Below are 18662 nucleotides of genomic sequence, written 5' to 3' on the forward strand. Positions count from 1 at the left end.
CAAATAGACTAGAAGTCTTTCGGAAATCCTTAGTAGCTTCAACATAATATTTCAAAGCTCTAACTACATCCAAAGAATGCAACGACTTTTCCTTAGAATCCTTAGGATTAGGACACAATGAAGGAACCACAATTTCTCTACTAATGTTGTTAGAATTCACAACCTTAGCTAAAAATTTAAAAGAAGTTCGCAACACCGCCTTATCCTGATGAAAAATCAGAAAAGGAGACTCACAAGAAAGAGCAGATAATTCAGAAACTCTTCTAGCAGAAGAGATGGCCAAAAGAAACAAAACTTTCCAAGAAAGTAATTAATGTCCAGCGAATGCATAGGTTCAAACGGAGGAGCTTGAAGAGCCCCCAGAACCAAATTCAAACTCCAAGGAGGAGAGATTGACTTAATAACAGGTTTTATACAAGCCAAAGCTTGTACAAAACAATGAATATCAGGAAGACTAGCGATCTTTCTGTGAAAAAGAACAGAAAGAGCAGAGATTTGACCTTTCAAGGAACTTGCAGACAAACCTTATCCAAACCAACCTGAAGAAACTGTAAAATTCTAGGAATTCTAAAAGAATGCCAAGAAAAATGATGAGAAAAACACCAAGAAATGTAAATCTTCTAGACTCGATAATATATCTTCCTAGATACAGTTTTACGAGCCTGTAACATAGTATGAATCACAGAGTCAGAGAAACCTCTATGACTGAGAATCAAGCGTTCAATCTCCATACCTTCAAATTTAAGGATTTGAGAACCTGATGGAAAAAAGGACCTTGCGATAGTCTGAGGAATCAAACAAACTTTTTGGAAAATTGATCCTCCAACCATGTTCTAGAAGAAACAACACTTATAAAAGACTGGAAAGGCTCTTTCTAGTGAAAATGAGCAAAGGGAATTGAATCCAATGCTGTGGCCATAAGACCTAAAACTTCTATGCATATATAGCAACTGAAGGAAATAATAGAGACTAAAGGTACCAATAGACGGAACCCATAACATTATCCCTTGTCTGATAGAGACAAGGACAGTGACACAAACTATCTGGAAACCTAAAAAAGGTGACCCTTGTGTGAGGAATCAAGAGCTTTTGAAAAGAAGATCCTCTAACTATGTCCTGAAGAGTAAGTGAATCATATGAGATTCCGCATCCTCAGAAAATAATCTGAATGAAAACAGAAAAATGAAAATATGCATTTATTGTATCTAATGAAAACAAATAATGCTATCAACGACCATAAAAAGGCAAAATAGTTTGAATAAAACTCCAAAACCCGGTTCCTCAAAAGGAACTGGAAGAAATACCCTAGAAGATTCCAGGTCTGAGCAGCGCTTGAACCCCATGGGTGCCCAGCCATGCTTCAACAGTACCCAAAATATATAGGACAGAAACACAGTTAAAGAAAGTGTTAGCCTTACTGGAATAAAATCAAAGAAATTTCAAAGAAGCCTTAACCTGCCCCTTACCAGCCAAGCTGGAATACGGCACGTACATCGCAAAATTAGGGAGCTGATTTCGAACTCCAAATATAGACATGTTACTTGGGAAAGAACTCAGGAATTCGTTCCTTAATAAGAACAACCAAACCAGTATAAGCTTAACGTTTTAGTCTTAGAACTCAACCTTGAAGCCCAGAGTAACAGATAAGAATTGAATCCAATTATAAAACAAATAATAGATTATCTTAGAACAAAAGAAATATGGATTTTTTTTTTTTTTTTTTAAAAATCACAAAATTCTTCTAGCTAAAAAATCTAAAGACATAGATTAACCCTCATTTGCGAAAATATTCAATAAAATGAAGACACAAATGAAATTATTAGCATGATAGTCCAGATTAAAGGACCAGCCAATACAGTGGACTTGCATAATCAATAAATGCAAAACAACAAGACAAATGCAACAGCACCTAGTCTAGTAAATGTTGTCCCTTTAACAATGCTAAAATAAATCATAATCTGATACTTGATCTTAAAGTAAACAGAGAAAATGAAGCAATTGCAATATCCAAATAAATCACAGGACCAAGAAAGTACCTGAAACTAAATAGTTGTATCTTATTTATGGAAAATTATCTAAAGGAAAATAAATACTATTTTGCTATAGAAACAATAGCATAATAAGCAGAATTAGAGATAGTCCCAATAAATTGGAGAACCCTCCAAATTGAGTTTAACTGCTGGCAAAGAATATAGTTTAAAACCTTTGAAGAAGGAATAAAAGAAAATTCTCAGCCTATTCCATTCCCTAGTATAGGGAATTGGAAAGAAAACCTCTGAAAACACAGAAGAAATAAATAGGCAGAAATAATGTCAGCTAGTCTTAAAGAACTAGTTACCTTAATATCCAAAATAATCAACACCTTTTCAACAAAGAACAAATGTACTTTAATAATAGAAAAATAATAAAAAAACATAATTTATGCTTACCTGATAAATGTATTTCTCTTGTAGTGTGTTCAGTCCACGGGTCATCCATTACTTATGGGATATATTCTCCTTCCCAACAGGAAGTTGAAAGGATCACCCAAGCAGAGCTGCTATATAGCTCCTCCCCTCACATGTCATATCCAGTCATTCGACTGGAAACAAGACGAGAAAGGAGAAACTATAGGGTGCAGTGGTGACTGGAGCTTTAATTAAAATTTAGAACTGCCTCAAAAAAAGACAGGGCGGGCCGTGGACTGAACACACTACAAGAGAAATAAATTTATCAGGTAAGCATAAATTATGTTTTCTCTTGTTAAGTGTGTTCAGTCCACGGGTCATCCATTACTTATGGGATACCAATACCAAAGCTAAAGTACACGGATGATGGGAGGGACAAGGCAGGAACTTTAAACAGAAGGAACCACTGCCTGTAGAACCTTTCTCCCAAAAACAGCCTCCGAAGAAGCAAAATTGTCAAATTTGTAAAATTTTGAAAAGGTATGAAGTGAAGACCAAGTTGCAGCCTTGCAAATCTGTTCAACAGAGGCCTCATTCTTAAAGGCCCAGGTGGAAGCCACAGCTCTAGTGGAATGAGCTGTAATTCTTTCAGGGGGCTGCTGTCCAGCAGTCTCATAGGCTAAATGTATTATGCTACGAAGCCAAAAAGAGAGAGAGGTAGCCAAAGCCTTTTGACCTCTCCTCTGTCCAGAATAAATGACAAACAGAGAAGTTTTCCGAAAATCCTTAGTTGCCTGTAAGTAGAACTTCAGTGCACGGACTACATCCAGATTATGCAAAAGACGTTCCTTCTTTGAAGAAGGGTTAGGACATAATGATGGAACAACAATCTCCTGATTGATATTCCTATTAGAAACAACCTTAGGTAAAAACCCAGGTTTAGTACGCAAAACCACCTTGTCTGAATGAAAAATCAGATAAGGAGAATCACAATGTAAGGCAGATAACTCAGAGACTCTCGGAGCCGAGGAAATAGCCATCAAAAACAGAACTTTCCAAGATAAAAGCTTAATATCAATGGAATGAAGGGGTTCAAACGGAACACCCTGAAGAACTTTAAGAACCAAGTTTAAGCTCCACGGGGGAGCAACAGTTTTAAACACAGGCTTAATCCTAGCCAAAGCCTGACAAAAAGCCTGGACGTCTGGGTTCTCTGCCAGACGTTTGTGAAAAAGAATAGACAGAGCAGAAATCTGTCCCTTTAACGAACTAGCGGATAAACCCTTTTCTAGACCCTCTTGTAGAAAAGACAATATCCTAGGAATCCTAACCTTACTCCATGAGTAACTCTTGGATTCACACCAATGTAAATATTTACGCCATATCTTATGGTAAATTTTTCTGGTAACCGGTTTCCGAGCCTGTATCAATGTATCAATGACCGACTCCGAGAAACCACGCTTTGATAGAATCAAGCGTTCAATCTCCATGCAGTCAGCCTCAGAGAAATTAGGCTTGGATGGTTGAAAGGACCCTGAAGTAGAAGGTCCTGCCTCAGAGGCAGAGACCAAGGTGGACAGGACGACATGTCCACTAGGTCTGCATACCAGGTCCTGCGTGGCCACGCAGGCGCTATCAGAATCACCGATGCTCTCTCCTGTTTGATCCTGGCAATCAGACGAGGCAGCAACGGAAATGGTGGAAACACATAAGCCATGTTGAAAACCCAAGGGGCTGCTAGTGCATTTACCAGCACCGCTCCCGGGTCCCTGGACCTGGATCTGTAACAAGGAAGCTTGGCGTTCTGGCGAGAAGCCATGAGATCCAGTTCGGGTTCGCCCCAACGAAGAATCAGTTGAGCAAATACCTCCGGGTGAAGTTCCCACTCCCCCGGGTGAAAGGTCTGGCGGCTTAGAAAGTCCGCCTCCCAGTTCTCCACGCCTGGGATGTAGATCGCTGACAGATGGCAAGAGTGAGACTCTGCCCAGCGAATTATCTTTGAGACTTCTAACATCGCTAGGGAACTCCTGGTTCCCCCTTGATGATTGATGTAAGCCACAGTCGTGATGTTGTCCGACTGAAATCTGATGAACCTCAGTGTTGCTAACTGAGGCCAAGCTAGAAGAGCATTGAATATTGCTCTTAATTCCAGAATGTTTATTGGAAGGAGTTTCTCCTCCTGAGTCCATGATCCCTGAGCCTTCAGGGAATTCCAGACTGCGCCCCAGCCTAGAAGGCTGGCATCTGTTGTTACAATCGTCCAATCTGGTCTGCGAAAAGTCATTCCCTTGGACAGATGAATCCGAGACAACCACCAGAGAAGAGAATCTCTGGCCTCCTGGTCCAGATTTAGTAAAGGGGACAGATCTGAGTAATCCCCATTCCACTGACTCAGCATGCATAATTGCAGCGGTCTGAGATGCAGGCGCGCAAATGGCACTATGTCCATTGCCGCGACCATTAAGCCGATTACTTCCATGCACTGAGCTACTGATGGGCTTGGAATGGAATGAAGGACACGGCAAGCATTTAGGATTTTTGATAACCTGGACTCCGTCAGGTAAATCTTCATCTCTACAGAATCTATAAGAGTCCCTAGAAAAGGAACCCTTGTGAGTGGTAACAGAGAACTCTTTTCCATGTTCACTTTCCACCCATGCGACCTCAGAAATGCTAGAACTATCTCTGTATGAGACTTTGCATTTTGAAAACTTGACGCTTGTATCAGAATGTCGTCTAGGTACGGAGCCACCGATATGCCTCGCGGTCTTAGAACCGCCAGAAGCGAGCCCAGAACCTTTGTAAAAATTCTCGGGGCCGTAGCTAACCCGAAGGGAAGAGCTACAAACTGGTAATGCCTGTCTAGAAAGGCAAACCTTAGGTACCGATAATGATCTTTGTGAATCGGTATGTGAATGTAGGCATCCTTTAAGTCCACTGTGGTCATGTACTGACCCTCTTGGATCATGGGTAGGATGGTTCGAATAGTTTCCATTTTGAATGATGGAACTTTTAGGAATTTGTTTAAGATTTTTAGGTCCAAGATTGGTCTGAAGGTTCCCTCTTTCTAGGGAACCACAAACAGATTTGAGTAAAATCCCTGCCCTTGTTCCGTCCGCGGAACTGGGTGGATCACCCCCATTACTAGGAGGTCTTGTACACAGTGAAGAAAAGCCTCTTTCTTTATTTGGTTTGCTGATAACCTTGAAAGGTGAAATCTCCCTTGTGGAGGAGCAGCTTTGAAGTCCAGAAGGTATCCCTGAGATATAATCTCCAACGCCCAGGGATCCTGGACATCTCTTGCCCAAGCCTGGGCGAAGAGAGAAAGTCTGCCCCCCACTAGATCCGTTTCCGGATAGGGGGCCCTCTCTTCGTGCTGTCTTAGGGGCAGAAGTAGGCTTTCTGGCCTGCTTGCCCTTGTTCCAAGACTGGTTGCTTTTCCAACCCTGTCTGTAACGAGCAGCAGTTCCTTCCTGTTTTGGAGCGGAGGAAGTTGATGCTGCTCCTGCCTTGAAATTACGAAAGGCACGAAAACTAGACTGTTTGGCCTTTGATTTGGCCCTGTCCTGAGGAAGGGTGTGACCCTTACCTCCAGTAATGTCAGCAATAATCTCCTTCAAGCCGGGCCCGAATAAGGTTTGCCCTTTGAAAGGAATATTAAGCAATTTAGATTTAGAAGTTACATCTGCTGACCAGGACTTAAGCCATAGCGCTCTGCGCGCCTGGATGGTGAAACCGGAGTTCTTAGCCGTTAGTTTGGTTAAATGCACAACGGCATCCGAAACAAATGCATTAGCTAGCTTAAGGGCTTTAAGCTTGTTCAAAGTCTCATCCAATGGTGCTGTGCGAATAGCCTCTTCCAGAGACTCAAACCAGAATGCCGCTGCAGCAGTGACGGGCGCAATGCATGCAAGGGGCTGTAAAATAAAACCTTAAGGTAACCTTCTAATTTTTTGTCCATTGGATCTGAGAAAGCACAACTATCCTCCACCGGAATAGTGGTACGCTTGGCTAAAGTAGAAACTGCTCCCGCCACCTTAGGGACCGTCTGCCATAAGTCTCGTGTGGTGGCGTCTATCGGGAACATTTTTCTAAATATCGGAGGAGGGGAAAAAGGCACACCGGGTTTATCCCACTCCTTGCTAATAATCTCTGTAAGCCTTTTAGGTATAGGAAAAACGTCAGTACACACCGGTACCGCATAGTATTTATCCAGCCTACATAATTTCTCTGGGATTGCAACCGTGTCGCAATCATTCAGAGCCGCTAATACCTCCCCTAACAATACACGGAGGTTCTCAAGCTTAAATTTAAAATTTGATATTTCTGAATCCGGTCTCCCTGGATCAGATCCGTCACCCACAGAATGAAGCTCTCCGTCCTCATGTTCTGCAAATTGTGACGCAGTGTCAGACATGGCCCTCATATCATCAGCGCGCTCTGTCCTTAACCCAGAGCTATCGCGCTTGCCTCTTAACTCAGGCAAATTAGATAATACTTCTTTCATAACATTAGCCATATCTTGTAAAGTGATTTGTAAGTGCCTTGATGTGCTTGGCGCCACAATCTCACGCACCTCCTGAGCGGGAGGCGAAGGTACTGACACGTGAGGAGAGTTAGGCGGCATAACTTCCCCCTCGTTGTCTGGTGATAATTTCTTTACCGGTAAAGACAGACTTTTATTTAAAGTAACATCAATACAATTGGTACACATATTTCTATTGGGCTCCACATTGGCCTTTAAACATAATGAGCAAGCAGATTCATCTGTGTCAGACATGTTTAAACAGACTAGCAAAGAAGCTATCAAGCTTGGAAATTTCTTTCAATAAGTTTACAAGCAATATAAAAAACGCTGCAGCGCTTTTAAAAACACAAAAAAACTGTCACAGTTGAAATAACAATGAACTAATACAGTTATAGCAACCAATTTTAAACAGTAAATGTATGAAATTAGCAGAGGATTGCACCCATTAGCAAAAGGATGATTAACCCCTCAATACCCAAAACGGATAATCAATTTAAGATTTAACGCTTTTCTCACAGTCAAACACACTGTCACAGGTCTGCTGTGACTGATTACCTCCCTCAAAAATGAATTTTGAAGACCCCTGAGCTCTCTGGAGACGTCCTGGATCAAAGAGGAAGAAGCAGGAAGACTGTGCTAGAATTTTAACTGCGCAACAAGGCGCTAAAAAAAGGTCCCTCCCACTCATATCACAACAGTGGGAGACCTGATATAACGGTTTCTATGCAGAAATATACGTTAGCCATGTGGAAAAAAATCATGCCCAAAAAGATTTATCACCAAAGTACCTCACAAAACGAATAACATGCCAGTAAACGTTTTTTAAAAAACAACTTTCCAGTGTTATGCAAAGTTATCACTAAGCCTGCTACCAGTCGCTTCTACTGCAGTTAAGGCTCATACATTTATTTCAGTACTAACAGTATTTAAAGTCAAATTCTAGTCCCTAGAAAATAACTCAACTGCGCATACATTTATCAGCCTGATACCAGTCGCTACTACTGCATTAAAGGCTGTACTTACGTCATATGGGTAACAGCAGTGTTTTCTTAATCAATTCCATTCCTAGAAAATATTTTACTGCACATACCTCATTTGCAGGAGACCCCGCATGCTATTCCCTTCTCTGAAGTTACCCCACTCCTCAGAATGTGCGAGAACAGCCAGTGGATCTTAGTTACGTCTGCTAAGATCATAGAAAAACGCAGGCAGATCCTTCTTCTAAATACTGCCTGAGAGAATAAACAGCACACTCCGGTGCTATTTTAAAATAATAAACTTTTGATTGAAGAATATTAAGTAAAAAACTCCCATCTCCTCTCACAACCTCCTTTGTTGAGACTTGCAAGAGAATGACTGGATATGACATGTGAGGGGAGGAGCTATATAGCAGCTCTGCTTGGGTGATCCTCTTGCAACTTCCTGTTGGGAAGGAGAATATATCCCATAAGTAATGGATGACCCGTGGACTGAACACACTTAACAATAGAAAGTAGATTTGTTAGTGTCAATATCTGATGAAGAAAATTTCTGAAAGAGAAAAAAACATCATCAGAGAAGGATAAATCAGTATGTTGTTGGTCATTTGAAACTTCAATAATTAAAAAAGAAGTGAAAAAGACCTAAAAATTTTATTAGAAGGCACGAAGTCAGACAAAGCCTTTAACATAGAATCAGAAAAATATTTCTTATAAGTCTTCTAAATATTTCTTGTAAGGAAAGAAAATATATAAAGCATAAATACTAATGGAATCCGCATGTAAAAGTATAACATAATAACTTATTACAAACCATAGCTAAAGATAAACATTTAAAATAAATGAACTTAGCTTTGGTAGAACTGAAACTCAGTTAAGCGTTTTTCCAGAAGTGGCTTCTGATTCAGAGTCCATCTGAGACATCTTGCAATATGTAATAGAAAAAACAACATATAAAGCAAAATTGATCAAATTCCTTAAATGACAGTTTCAGGAATGGGAAAAAAATGCCAATGAACAAGCTTCTAGCAACCAGAAGCAATAAATAATGAGACTTAAATATTGTGGAGACAACAATGACGCTCTAATTTTTTAGCGCCAAAAAAGCCGCCCACATTATTTGGCGCCTAAATGCTTTTGGCGCCAAGAATGGCGCCACATCCGGTAACGCCGACATTTTTTGGCGCAAAAACGTCAAAAAAATGACGCAACTTCCGGCGACACGTATGACGCCGGAAATGACAAGAAAATTTTTGCGCCAAGAATGACGCAATAAAATGAAGCATTTTCTGCCCCCGCGAGCCTAACAGCCCACAGGGAAAAAGTCAAATTTTTTAAGGTAAGAAAAAATGATTGAAACAAATGCATTTATCCCAAGTATGAAACTGACTGTCTGAAAATAAGGAATGTTGAACATCCTGAGTCAAGGCAAATAAATGTTTGAATACATATATTTAGAACTTTATAAAAAAGTGCCCAACCATAGCTTAGAGTGTCACAGAAAATAAGACTTACTTACCCCAGGACACTCATCTACATGTTTGTAGAAAGCCAAACCAGTACTGAAACGAGAATCAGTAGAGGAAATGGTAAATATAAGAGTATATCGTCAATCTGAAAAGGGAGGTAAGAGATGAATCTCTACGACCGATAACAGAGAACCTTATGAAATAGACCCCGTAGAAGGAGATCACTGCATTCAAATAGGCAATACTCTCCTCACATCCCTCTGACATTCACTGCACGCTGAGAGGAAAACCAGGCTCCAACCTGCTGCGGAGCGCATATCAACGTAGAATCTAGCACAAACTTACTTCACCACCTCCATAGGAGGCAAAGTTTGTAAAACTGATTTGTGGGTGTGGTGAGGGGTGTATTTATAGGCATTTGAGGTTTGGGAAACTTTGCCCCTCCTGGTAGGAATGTATATCCCATACGTCACTAGCTCATGGACTCTTGCTAATTACATGAAAGAAAAGGAGATACTCGTTCTCTCTTTAATCATGATCTCAGAATAACAACGACCATGATGTCGTTCCAGAGTAGCTAAAACCTCCTGAAATAATAGATGGATGTGGACTAGCTTAAACCTGAAAAATACCACTTTAGTATCAGCAGGAGGAATTATACCATCAGAATTTGAGGACTTATACTCAGGTGCTATTGAAGTATCCTCAGGCTTCTGGGAGAGGATCTCTGAAATAACAACAAATGTGACAAACGCCACTCACTGAATGTTTAGATTTCCTCTTGCGCTCTCCCTGCAGCATGGGAGAAGCCGACAACGCATCCTGGACTGCCACTCACTGAAAGTACGAGACGGAAGCGATGTCTTGCAAGGTAACTCCAGTGGAGTCGTGGAGGAAGCGCAGGACACTGGTTGAATGGACGCTAAGATATTTGGGACACTTAAGGAGAAGGCTGCAGAATATATTGAACATTGTCAGAATGCATTTAAGACAATGTTGGCGCTTAAAAAGAGATTTATCTCTTAAAGGGACATTATACACTCATTTTTTCTTTGCATAAATGCTTTGTAGATGATCTATTTACAGGGAGTGCAGAATTATTAGGCAAGTTGTATTTTTGAGGATTAATTTTATTATTGAACAACAACCATGTTCTTAATGAACCCAAAAAACTCATTAATATCAAAGCTGAATAGTTTTGGAAGTAGTTTTTAGTTTTTTTTTAGTTATAGCTATTTTAGGGGGATATCTCTGTGTGCAGGTGACTATTACTGTGCATAATTATTAGGCAACTTAACAAAAAACAAATATATACCCATTTCAATTATTTATTTTTACCAGTGAAACCAATATAACATCTCAACATTCACAAATATACATTTCTGACATTCAAAAACAAAACAAAAACAAATCAGTGACCAATATAGCCACCTTTCTTTGCAAGGACACTCAAAAGCCTGCCATCCATGGATTCTGTCAGTGTTTTGATCCGTTCACCATCAACATTGCGTGCAGCAGCAACCACAGCCTCCCAGACACTGTTCAGAGAGGTGTACTGTTTTCCCTCCTTGTAAATCTCACATTTGATGATGGACCACAGGTTCTCAATGGGGTTCAGATCAGGTGAACAAGGAGGCCATGTCATTAGATTTTCTTCTTTTATATCCTTTCTTGCCAGCCACGCTGTGGAGTACTTGGACGCGTGTGATGGAGCATTGTCCTGCATGAAAATCATGTTTTTCTTGAAGGATGCAGACTTCTTCCTGTACCACTGCTTGAAGAAGGTGTCTTCCAGAAACTGGCAGTAGGACTGGGAGTTGAGCTTGACTCCATCCTCAACCCGAAAAGGCCCCACAAGCTCATCTTTGATGATACCAGCCCAAACCAGTACTCCACCTCCACCTTGCTGGCGTCTGAGTCGGACTGGAGCTCTCTGCCCTTTACCAATCCAGCCACGGGCCCATCCATCTGGCCCATCAAGACTCACTCTCATTTCATCAGTCCATAAAACCTTAGAAAAATCAGTCTTGAGATATTTCTTGGCCCAGTCTTGACGTTTCAGCTTGTGTGTCTTGTTCAGTGGTGGTCGTCTTTCAGCCTTTCTTACCTTGGCCATGTCTCTGAGTATTGCACACCTTGTGCTTTTGGGCACTCCAGTGATGTTGCAGCTCTGAAATATGGCCAAACTGGTGGCAAGTGGCATCTTGGCAGCTGCACGCTTGATTTTTCTCAGTTCATGGGCAGTTATTTTGCGCCTTGGTTTGTCCACACGCTACTTGCGACCCTGTTGACTATTTTGAATGAAACGCTTGATTGTTCGATGATCACGCTTCAGAAGCTTTGCAATTTTAAGAGTGCTGCATCCCTCTGCAAGATATCTCACTATTTTTGACTTTTCTGAGCCTGTCAAGTCCTTCTTTTGACCCATTTTGCCAAAGCAAAGGAAGTTGCCTAATAATTATGCACACCTGATATAGGGTGTTGATGTCATTAGACCACACCCCTTCTCATTACAGAGATGCACATCACCTAATATGCTTAATTGGTAGTAGGCTTTCGAGCCTATACAGCTTGGAGTAAGACAACATGCATAAAGAGGATGATGTGGTCAAAATACTAATTTGCCTAATAATTCTGCACTCCCTGTATATAGCCCATGAAGTTTTTTTAAAAAAAAAAATGTTTATTTTTGCTTATTTTTAAATAACATTGCTCAGATTTTCAGACTCCTAACCAAGCCCCAAAGTTTTATGTGAGTACTGATGTATACCTTCTCCAGCTTGCTCCTGTTTGTGTAAAGGGTCTTTTCATATGCAAAAGAAGGGGGAGGGGGGAGGGTCTTATTTCCCACTTGCAGTGGGCTTTCCAGCTACCTTTTCAACAGATCCAAACTGACAGCTTCTAAGTAAGTTTTTAAACAGTTTTATACTGGATTTTTATATCAGTATCTGTGCATCTTATTCTTTATAGTAGTGTCTATTACATGCAGTTACAGGTATACCCCGCTCATACAGCGGGTTAGGGACCGGAGCCCCACTGTAAAGTGAAAACCGCCTTAAAGTGAAACAAGGCAGTTTTAGCTTTCTTTTCACTTGCCTGTGTGTTTAAAAACTTGAAAACATGTTTGAACTAACATATATTAGGGGTGCAATAGGGCTAAGTTTCATTTAACACTAGCACAGCACAGAATTCAATAAATATTGTACCTGTAAATCAGTGACAATTACTGTAGTAAAATTTGCCAGACTATAGCACTGAGGCACAGATTGCACTGTAAAGCTGTAAACAGAGTGAACTGCGCATAACAAAATAGTGCCAGTCACTTTTCTCGCAAACTCACAATGATTACAGCACTATTTCATAATGCTTGGAGGATGAACTTCAGCTCCACAAAGCGCTGTATTAGCGAATCGCTGTAAAGTGAAGCGCTGTAAAGTGAGGTATACCTGTATATGAAAATGAGTGTATACTGTCCCTTTAACTATAAAATCCTCTCAATACATGAGGATCTGACAGACTTGTTCATTAAAGCATAACGTATATGAAATACCTTTATTCACATTTTTATCAAATAAAATTTGAACATCCTCACCAGAATTACTGTAACTTTAAATAATAAAAGTAACTCTATTAACCTGTAATTTCAAAATTGAAAATTAAAAATTGTATGCTACTGTGACTTTAATTGACAAAATAAACTTCTTTATTTTTGCAAAAAATAATTCGTTAAATTCATAAGAAAAACCCCCCGAATCTTCACTAAGCATTGCTGAGGCATATGTCTGCCAACGGATGAGAGAATACAAATAGTAGACATCCGTTTAAAAATACCCTTTAAACACAGAATGTGAAGCCTCTCTGCTGCGTGACAAAATGCAGAAGACGACCCACCATCCCTCTCCGTTGCAGCGTGCTTAGGGAAAAAAGGCATGCAAACATGACACGAAGTATAGCTCCGCCCATCGTGGGAGTAACAAGGTAAATCTCACGCGCGGCTAAAACTCTGTTTCAGACAGAGGCGTTGGGGGGAAAAACAGCATGGTAACTTTAATATTGCAACCTCCCGGTCGGCTAGCTAATGCCAAATGAGCCGGTCAAACAACTATCCTCTTTTTGTCAAAACCATACCAAGGCTAGTAGCGCAATAAAGATACACCTCCTGGTTGGCTACCAATACAAAATAAGCCGTTGGGAGTAGGGAATTGCCCAGCATACATGATAAGTCTAGTTGCGCAGCAAAAACAAAAACCTCCCGGTCGGCTGCTGAATTATAAATAAGGCCGTTGGGAGTTGCTATCCTGTCGCAAGCATAAACATAAGAAATTGACCCTCTTGAGCCACTTCTCCACGTCCCCAGTGCCTGCAGTCACTGCCCTATGACTTATCCTCTCCTAGGGATAAAGTCATCTTGTCCCATCCTTTTGTATAAGTTAAAGTGCCAAACGTTTCTGTGTACAAACCCCAGAAAATAAAAGTTAGCACTTACCTTAAAATTCTGCCCGACAGTAGGGCAGCTCACCCGGCTTGCGAGGTCCTCTCCCTCACATGGACCTGTGGAAACAAAAAGTACTGAGTCTATTTTCCCCTCAGACTCTCATAATCAGGGCAGCAAACAATCTATGGGAGGCACAGAGAGAATTATGTCCCACAAGTTCCCATTGCTCTAAAGTCACCAATAGCTCGACTACAGAGACTGATATGGACTACGGCTACACCCTAGAACAAAGCAGCACAATCTTGCACTACTTTAAAAATAATAAGCTCTTGATTGAAGAATCTTTTCTAACACCTCACTTTACCACTTCCTATCACTAACGTATGCAAAGAGAATGACTGGGGTGTGAGGGAAGGGAGGTGATATTTAACAGCTTTGCTGTGGTGTTCTTTGCCTCCTCCTGCTGACCAGGAGGTGAATATCCCATTAGTAATTAAGATGATCCGTGGACTCATCGTGTCATAAAAAAGAAATTATTATAATGTGAGATCAGAAAATAATGAATGCGCAGTGAAAACGACAACATCTGGCAGATACAGCAATAATAAACTTGTGTAAAATATTGGCAGCATAAAGCAAATAATCTAATAACATTACCAACAATGACAATACTAATAGTCTAATGACAACACTAATAATCTAATGACAGCACTAATAGTCTAATGACAACACTAATAGTCTAATGACAACACTAATAGTCTAATGACAACACTAATAATCTAATGACAACACTAATAATCTAATGACAACAGTACTAATAGTCTAATGACAATACTAATAGTCTAATGACACCACTAATAATCTAATGACAGCACTAATAGTCTAATGACAACACTAATAGTCTAATGACAACACTAATAATCTAATGACAATACTAATAGTCTAATGACACCACTAATAGTCTAATGACACCACTAATAATCTAATGACAGCACTAATAGTCTAATGACAACACTAATAGTCTAATGACAACACTAATAATCTGACAGCACTAATAGTCAAATGACAACACTAATAGTCTAATGACAACACTAATAATCTAATGACAACACTAATAATCTAATGACAACACTAATAGTCTAATGACAAAACTAATAATCTAATGCCACCACTAATAGTCTAATGACAAAACTAATAGTCTAATGACAATACTAATAATCTAATGACAATACTAAGCCTAATGACAACACTAATAATCTAATGACAACACTAAAAATCTGACAATACTAATAGTCTAATGACAATACTAATAATCTAATGACAATACTAATAGTCTAATGACAACACTAATAGTCTAATGACAAAACTAATAATCTAATGACACCACTAATAGTCTAATGACAAAACTAATAATCTAATGACACCACTAATAGTCTAATGACAAAACTAATAATCTAATGACACCACTAATAATCTAATGACAAAACTAATAGTCTAATGACAATACTAATAGTCTAATGACAATACTAATAGTCTAATGACACCACTAATAGTCTAATGACAACACTAATAGTCTAATGACAACACTAATAGTCTAATGACAACACTAATAGTCTAATGACACCACTAATAGTCTAATGACACCACTAATAGTCTAATGACAACACTAATAGTCTAATGACAATACTAATAGTCTAATGACAACACTAATAGTCTAATGACAATACTAATAGTCTAATGACAACACTAATAGTCTAATGACAACACTAATAATCTAATGACAACACTAATAGTCTAATGACAATACTAATAATCTAATGACAATACTAATAGTCTAATGACAAAACTAATAATCTAATGACAATACTAATAGTCTAATGACAATACTAATAGTCTAATGACAACACTAATAGTCTAATGACAACACTAATAATCTAATGACAACACTAAAAATCTGACAATACTAATAGTCTAATGACAATACTAATAATCTAATGACAATACTAATAGTCTAATGACAATACTAATAATCTAATGACAATACTAATAGTCTAATGACAATACTAATAATCTAATGACAATACTAATAGTCTAATGACAACACTAATAGTCTAATGACAACACTAATAATCTAATGACAACACTAAAAATCTGACAATACTAATAGTCTAATGACAATACTAATAATCTAATGACAATACTAATAGTCTAATGACAATACTAATAATCTAATGACAATACTAATAATCTAATGACAATACTAATAGTCTAATGACAACACTAATAGTCTAATGACAGCACTAATAGTCTAATGACAACACTAATAGTCTAATGACAACACTAATAACCTAATGACAACACTAAAAATCTGACAATACTAATAGTCTAATGACAACACTAATAGTCTAATGACAACACTAATAGTCTAATGACAATACTAATAATCTAATGACAACACTAATAGTCTAATGACAATACTAATAATCTAATGACAACACTAATAGTCTAATGACAATACTAATAGTCTAATGACAATACTAATAGTCTAATGACAACACTAAAAGGGAGTAAAGGCAAAGAATTTGAGGGTGACAGCTAAACATAGTGCAGCTGTACCAATCACCTTTGCTTTTTCCAGGTTTTCTTGCACACGGAGCAGCAGGGGGGAATAGTCTCCTCGAGTGACCTGAAACTCATTACCCTCAAACTCAAAAGTTCCCAGAGAGGCACAGAGGTCAGACGACTCCACAGCGCAACCTGAGGGTGAAACAGAGAGATGGACAAAGAAATATAAATGCAGTAAATAGACTGAGGGGGAGTGGGACAGACAATGAGAGTCACAGAGATACGCGTATGGGGCTGACAGAGAGACAGAAAGCAGGAGAAGGTAGCACTATCTGCATACAAGAGAGTCTCCCCCCCACTCTCTGCATACAAGAGTCCCCCCCCCACTCTCTGCATACAAGAGTCCCCCCCCACTCTCTGCATACAAGAGTCCCCCCCCACTCTCTGCATACAAGAGTCCCCCCCCACTCTCTGCATACAAGAGTCCCCCCCCCACTCTCTGCATACAAGAGTCCCCCCCCACTCTCTGCATACAAGAGTCCCCCCCCACTCTCTGCATACAAGAGTCCCCCCCCACTCTCTGCATACAAGAGTCCCCCCCCACTCTCTGCATACAAGAGTCCCCCCCCACTCTCTGCATACAAGAGTCCCCCCCCACTCTCTGCATACAAGAGTCCCCCCCACTCTCTGCATACAAGAGTCCCCCCAACTCTCTGCATACAAGAGTCACCCCCACTCTCTGCATACAAGAGTCCCCCCCACTCTCTGCATACAAGAGTCCCCCCCCACTCTCTGCATACAAGAGTCCCCCCCCCACTCTCTGCATACAAGAGTCCCCCCCCACTCTCTGCATACAAGAGTCCCCCCCCACTCTCTGCATACAAGAGTCGTCCCCCCACTCTCTGCATACAAGAGTCGTCCCCCCACTCTCTGCATACAAGTGTCGTCCCCCCACTCTCTGCATACAAGAGTCGTCCCCCCATTCTCTGCATACAAGAGTCGTCCCCCCATTCTCTGCATACAAGAGTCGTCCCCCCCACTCTCTGCATACAAGAGTCCTCCCCCCACTCTCTGCATACAAGAGTCCTCCCCCCACTCTCTGCATACAAGAGTCCCCCCCCCCCACTCTCTGCATACAAGAGTCCCCCCCCCACTCTCTGCATACAAGAGAGTCCCTCCCCCTCTGCATACAAGAGAGTCCCTCCCCCTTTGCATACAAGAGAATCCCCCCTCCCTGCATACAAGAGAATCCCCCCCTCCCTGCATACAAGAGAATCCCCCCCTCCCTGCATACAAGAGAATCCCCCCTCCCTGCATACAAGAGAATCCTCACCATCTTTAATAACAGACGCCAACCGCACCTCATATTTGTTATTGCCACCACTGTCAGTCTTAAACAGCCGAGTATTGTAAGCGCTGAGGTTCTGTAGGGAAAAGAGATTTGAGAAGTGCTCTAGCAAGGAAGGGGTTAATGCATGGTTGCTCTTTAGGTCTCCAGCAAGTGATGAGTTAATGTATGGTGCTCTTTAGGTCTCTAGCAAGCGATGGGTTAATGTATGGTGCTCTTTAGGTCTCTAGCAAGCGATGGGTTAATGTATGGTGCTCTTTAGGTCTCTAGCAAGCGATGGGTTAATGTATGGTGCTCTTTATGTCTCTAGCAAGTGATGGGTTAATGTATGGTGCTCTTTAGCTCTAGCAAGCGATGGGTTTATGTATGGTGCTCTTTAGCTCTAGCAAGCGATGGGTTAATGTATGGTGCTCTTTAGGTCTCTAGCAAGTGATGGGTTAATGTATGGTGCTCTTTAGGTCTCTAGCAAGCGATGGGTTAATGTATGGTGCTCTTTAGGTCTCTAGCAAGTGATGGGTTAATGTATGGTGCTCTTTAGCTCTAGCAAGCGATGGGTTAATGTATGGTGCTCTTTAGGTCTCTAGCAAGTGATGGGTTAATGTATGGTTGCCCTTAGCAAGCGATGGGTTAATGTATGGTGCTCTTTAGATCTCTAGCAAGCGATGGGTTAATGTATGGTGCTCTTTAGGTCTCTAGCAAGTGATGGGTTAATGTATGGTGCTCTTTAGGTCTCTAGCAAGTGATGGGTTAATGTATGGTGCTCTTTAGGTCTCTAGCAAGCGATGGGTTAATGTATGGTGCTCTTTAGATCTCTAGCAAGTGATGGGTTAATGTATGGTTGCCCTTAGCAAGCGATGGGTTAATGTATGGTGCTCTTTAGGTCTCTAGCAAGTGATGGGTTAATGTATGGTGCTCTTTAGGTCTCTAGCAAGTGATGGGTTAATGTATGGTTG

The 18662-nt window shown here is 40.5% G+C and overlaps 1 protein-coding gene across 1 annotated transcript in view; it reads right to left on the minus strand.

The window, feature by feature from the left end:
* The window catches only part of DPP3 (dipeptidyl peptidase 3), a gene marked incomplete in the record, with an annotated part of 131182 nt that overhangs the window by 78007 nt on the left and 34513 nt on the right, over positions 1-18662 (minus strand). The window contains 2 exon segments of the mRNA XM_053720021.1: positions 16420-16553; positions 17695-17785. Of these exon segments, the coding sequence (XP_053575996.1) occupies positions 16420-16553; positions 17695-17785 (225 nt within the window).

This window comes from Bombina bombina, chromosome 7 (assembly GCF_027579735.1).
Source record: "Bombina bombina isolate aBomBom1 chromosome 7, aBomBom1.pri, whole genome shotgun sequence".
NCBI classification, from domain to species: Eukaryota; Metazoa; Chordata; class Amphibia; order Anura; family Bombinatoridae; genus Bombina; species Bombina bombina.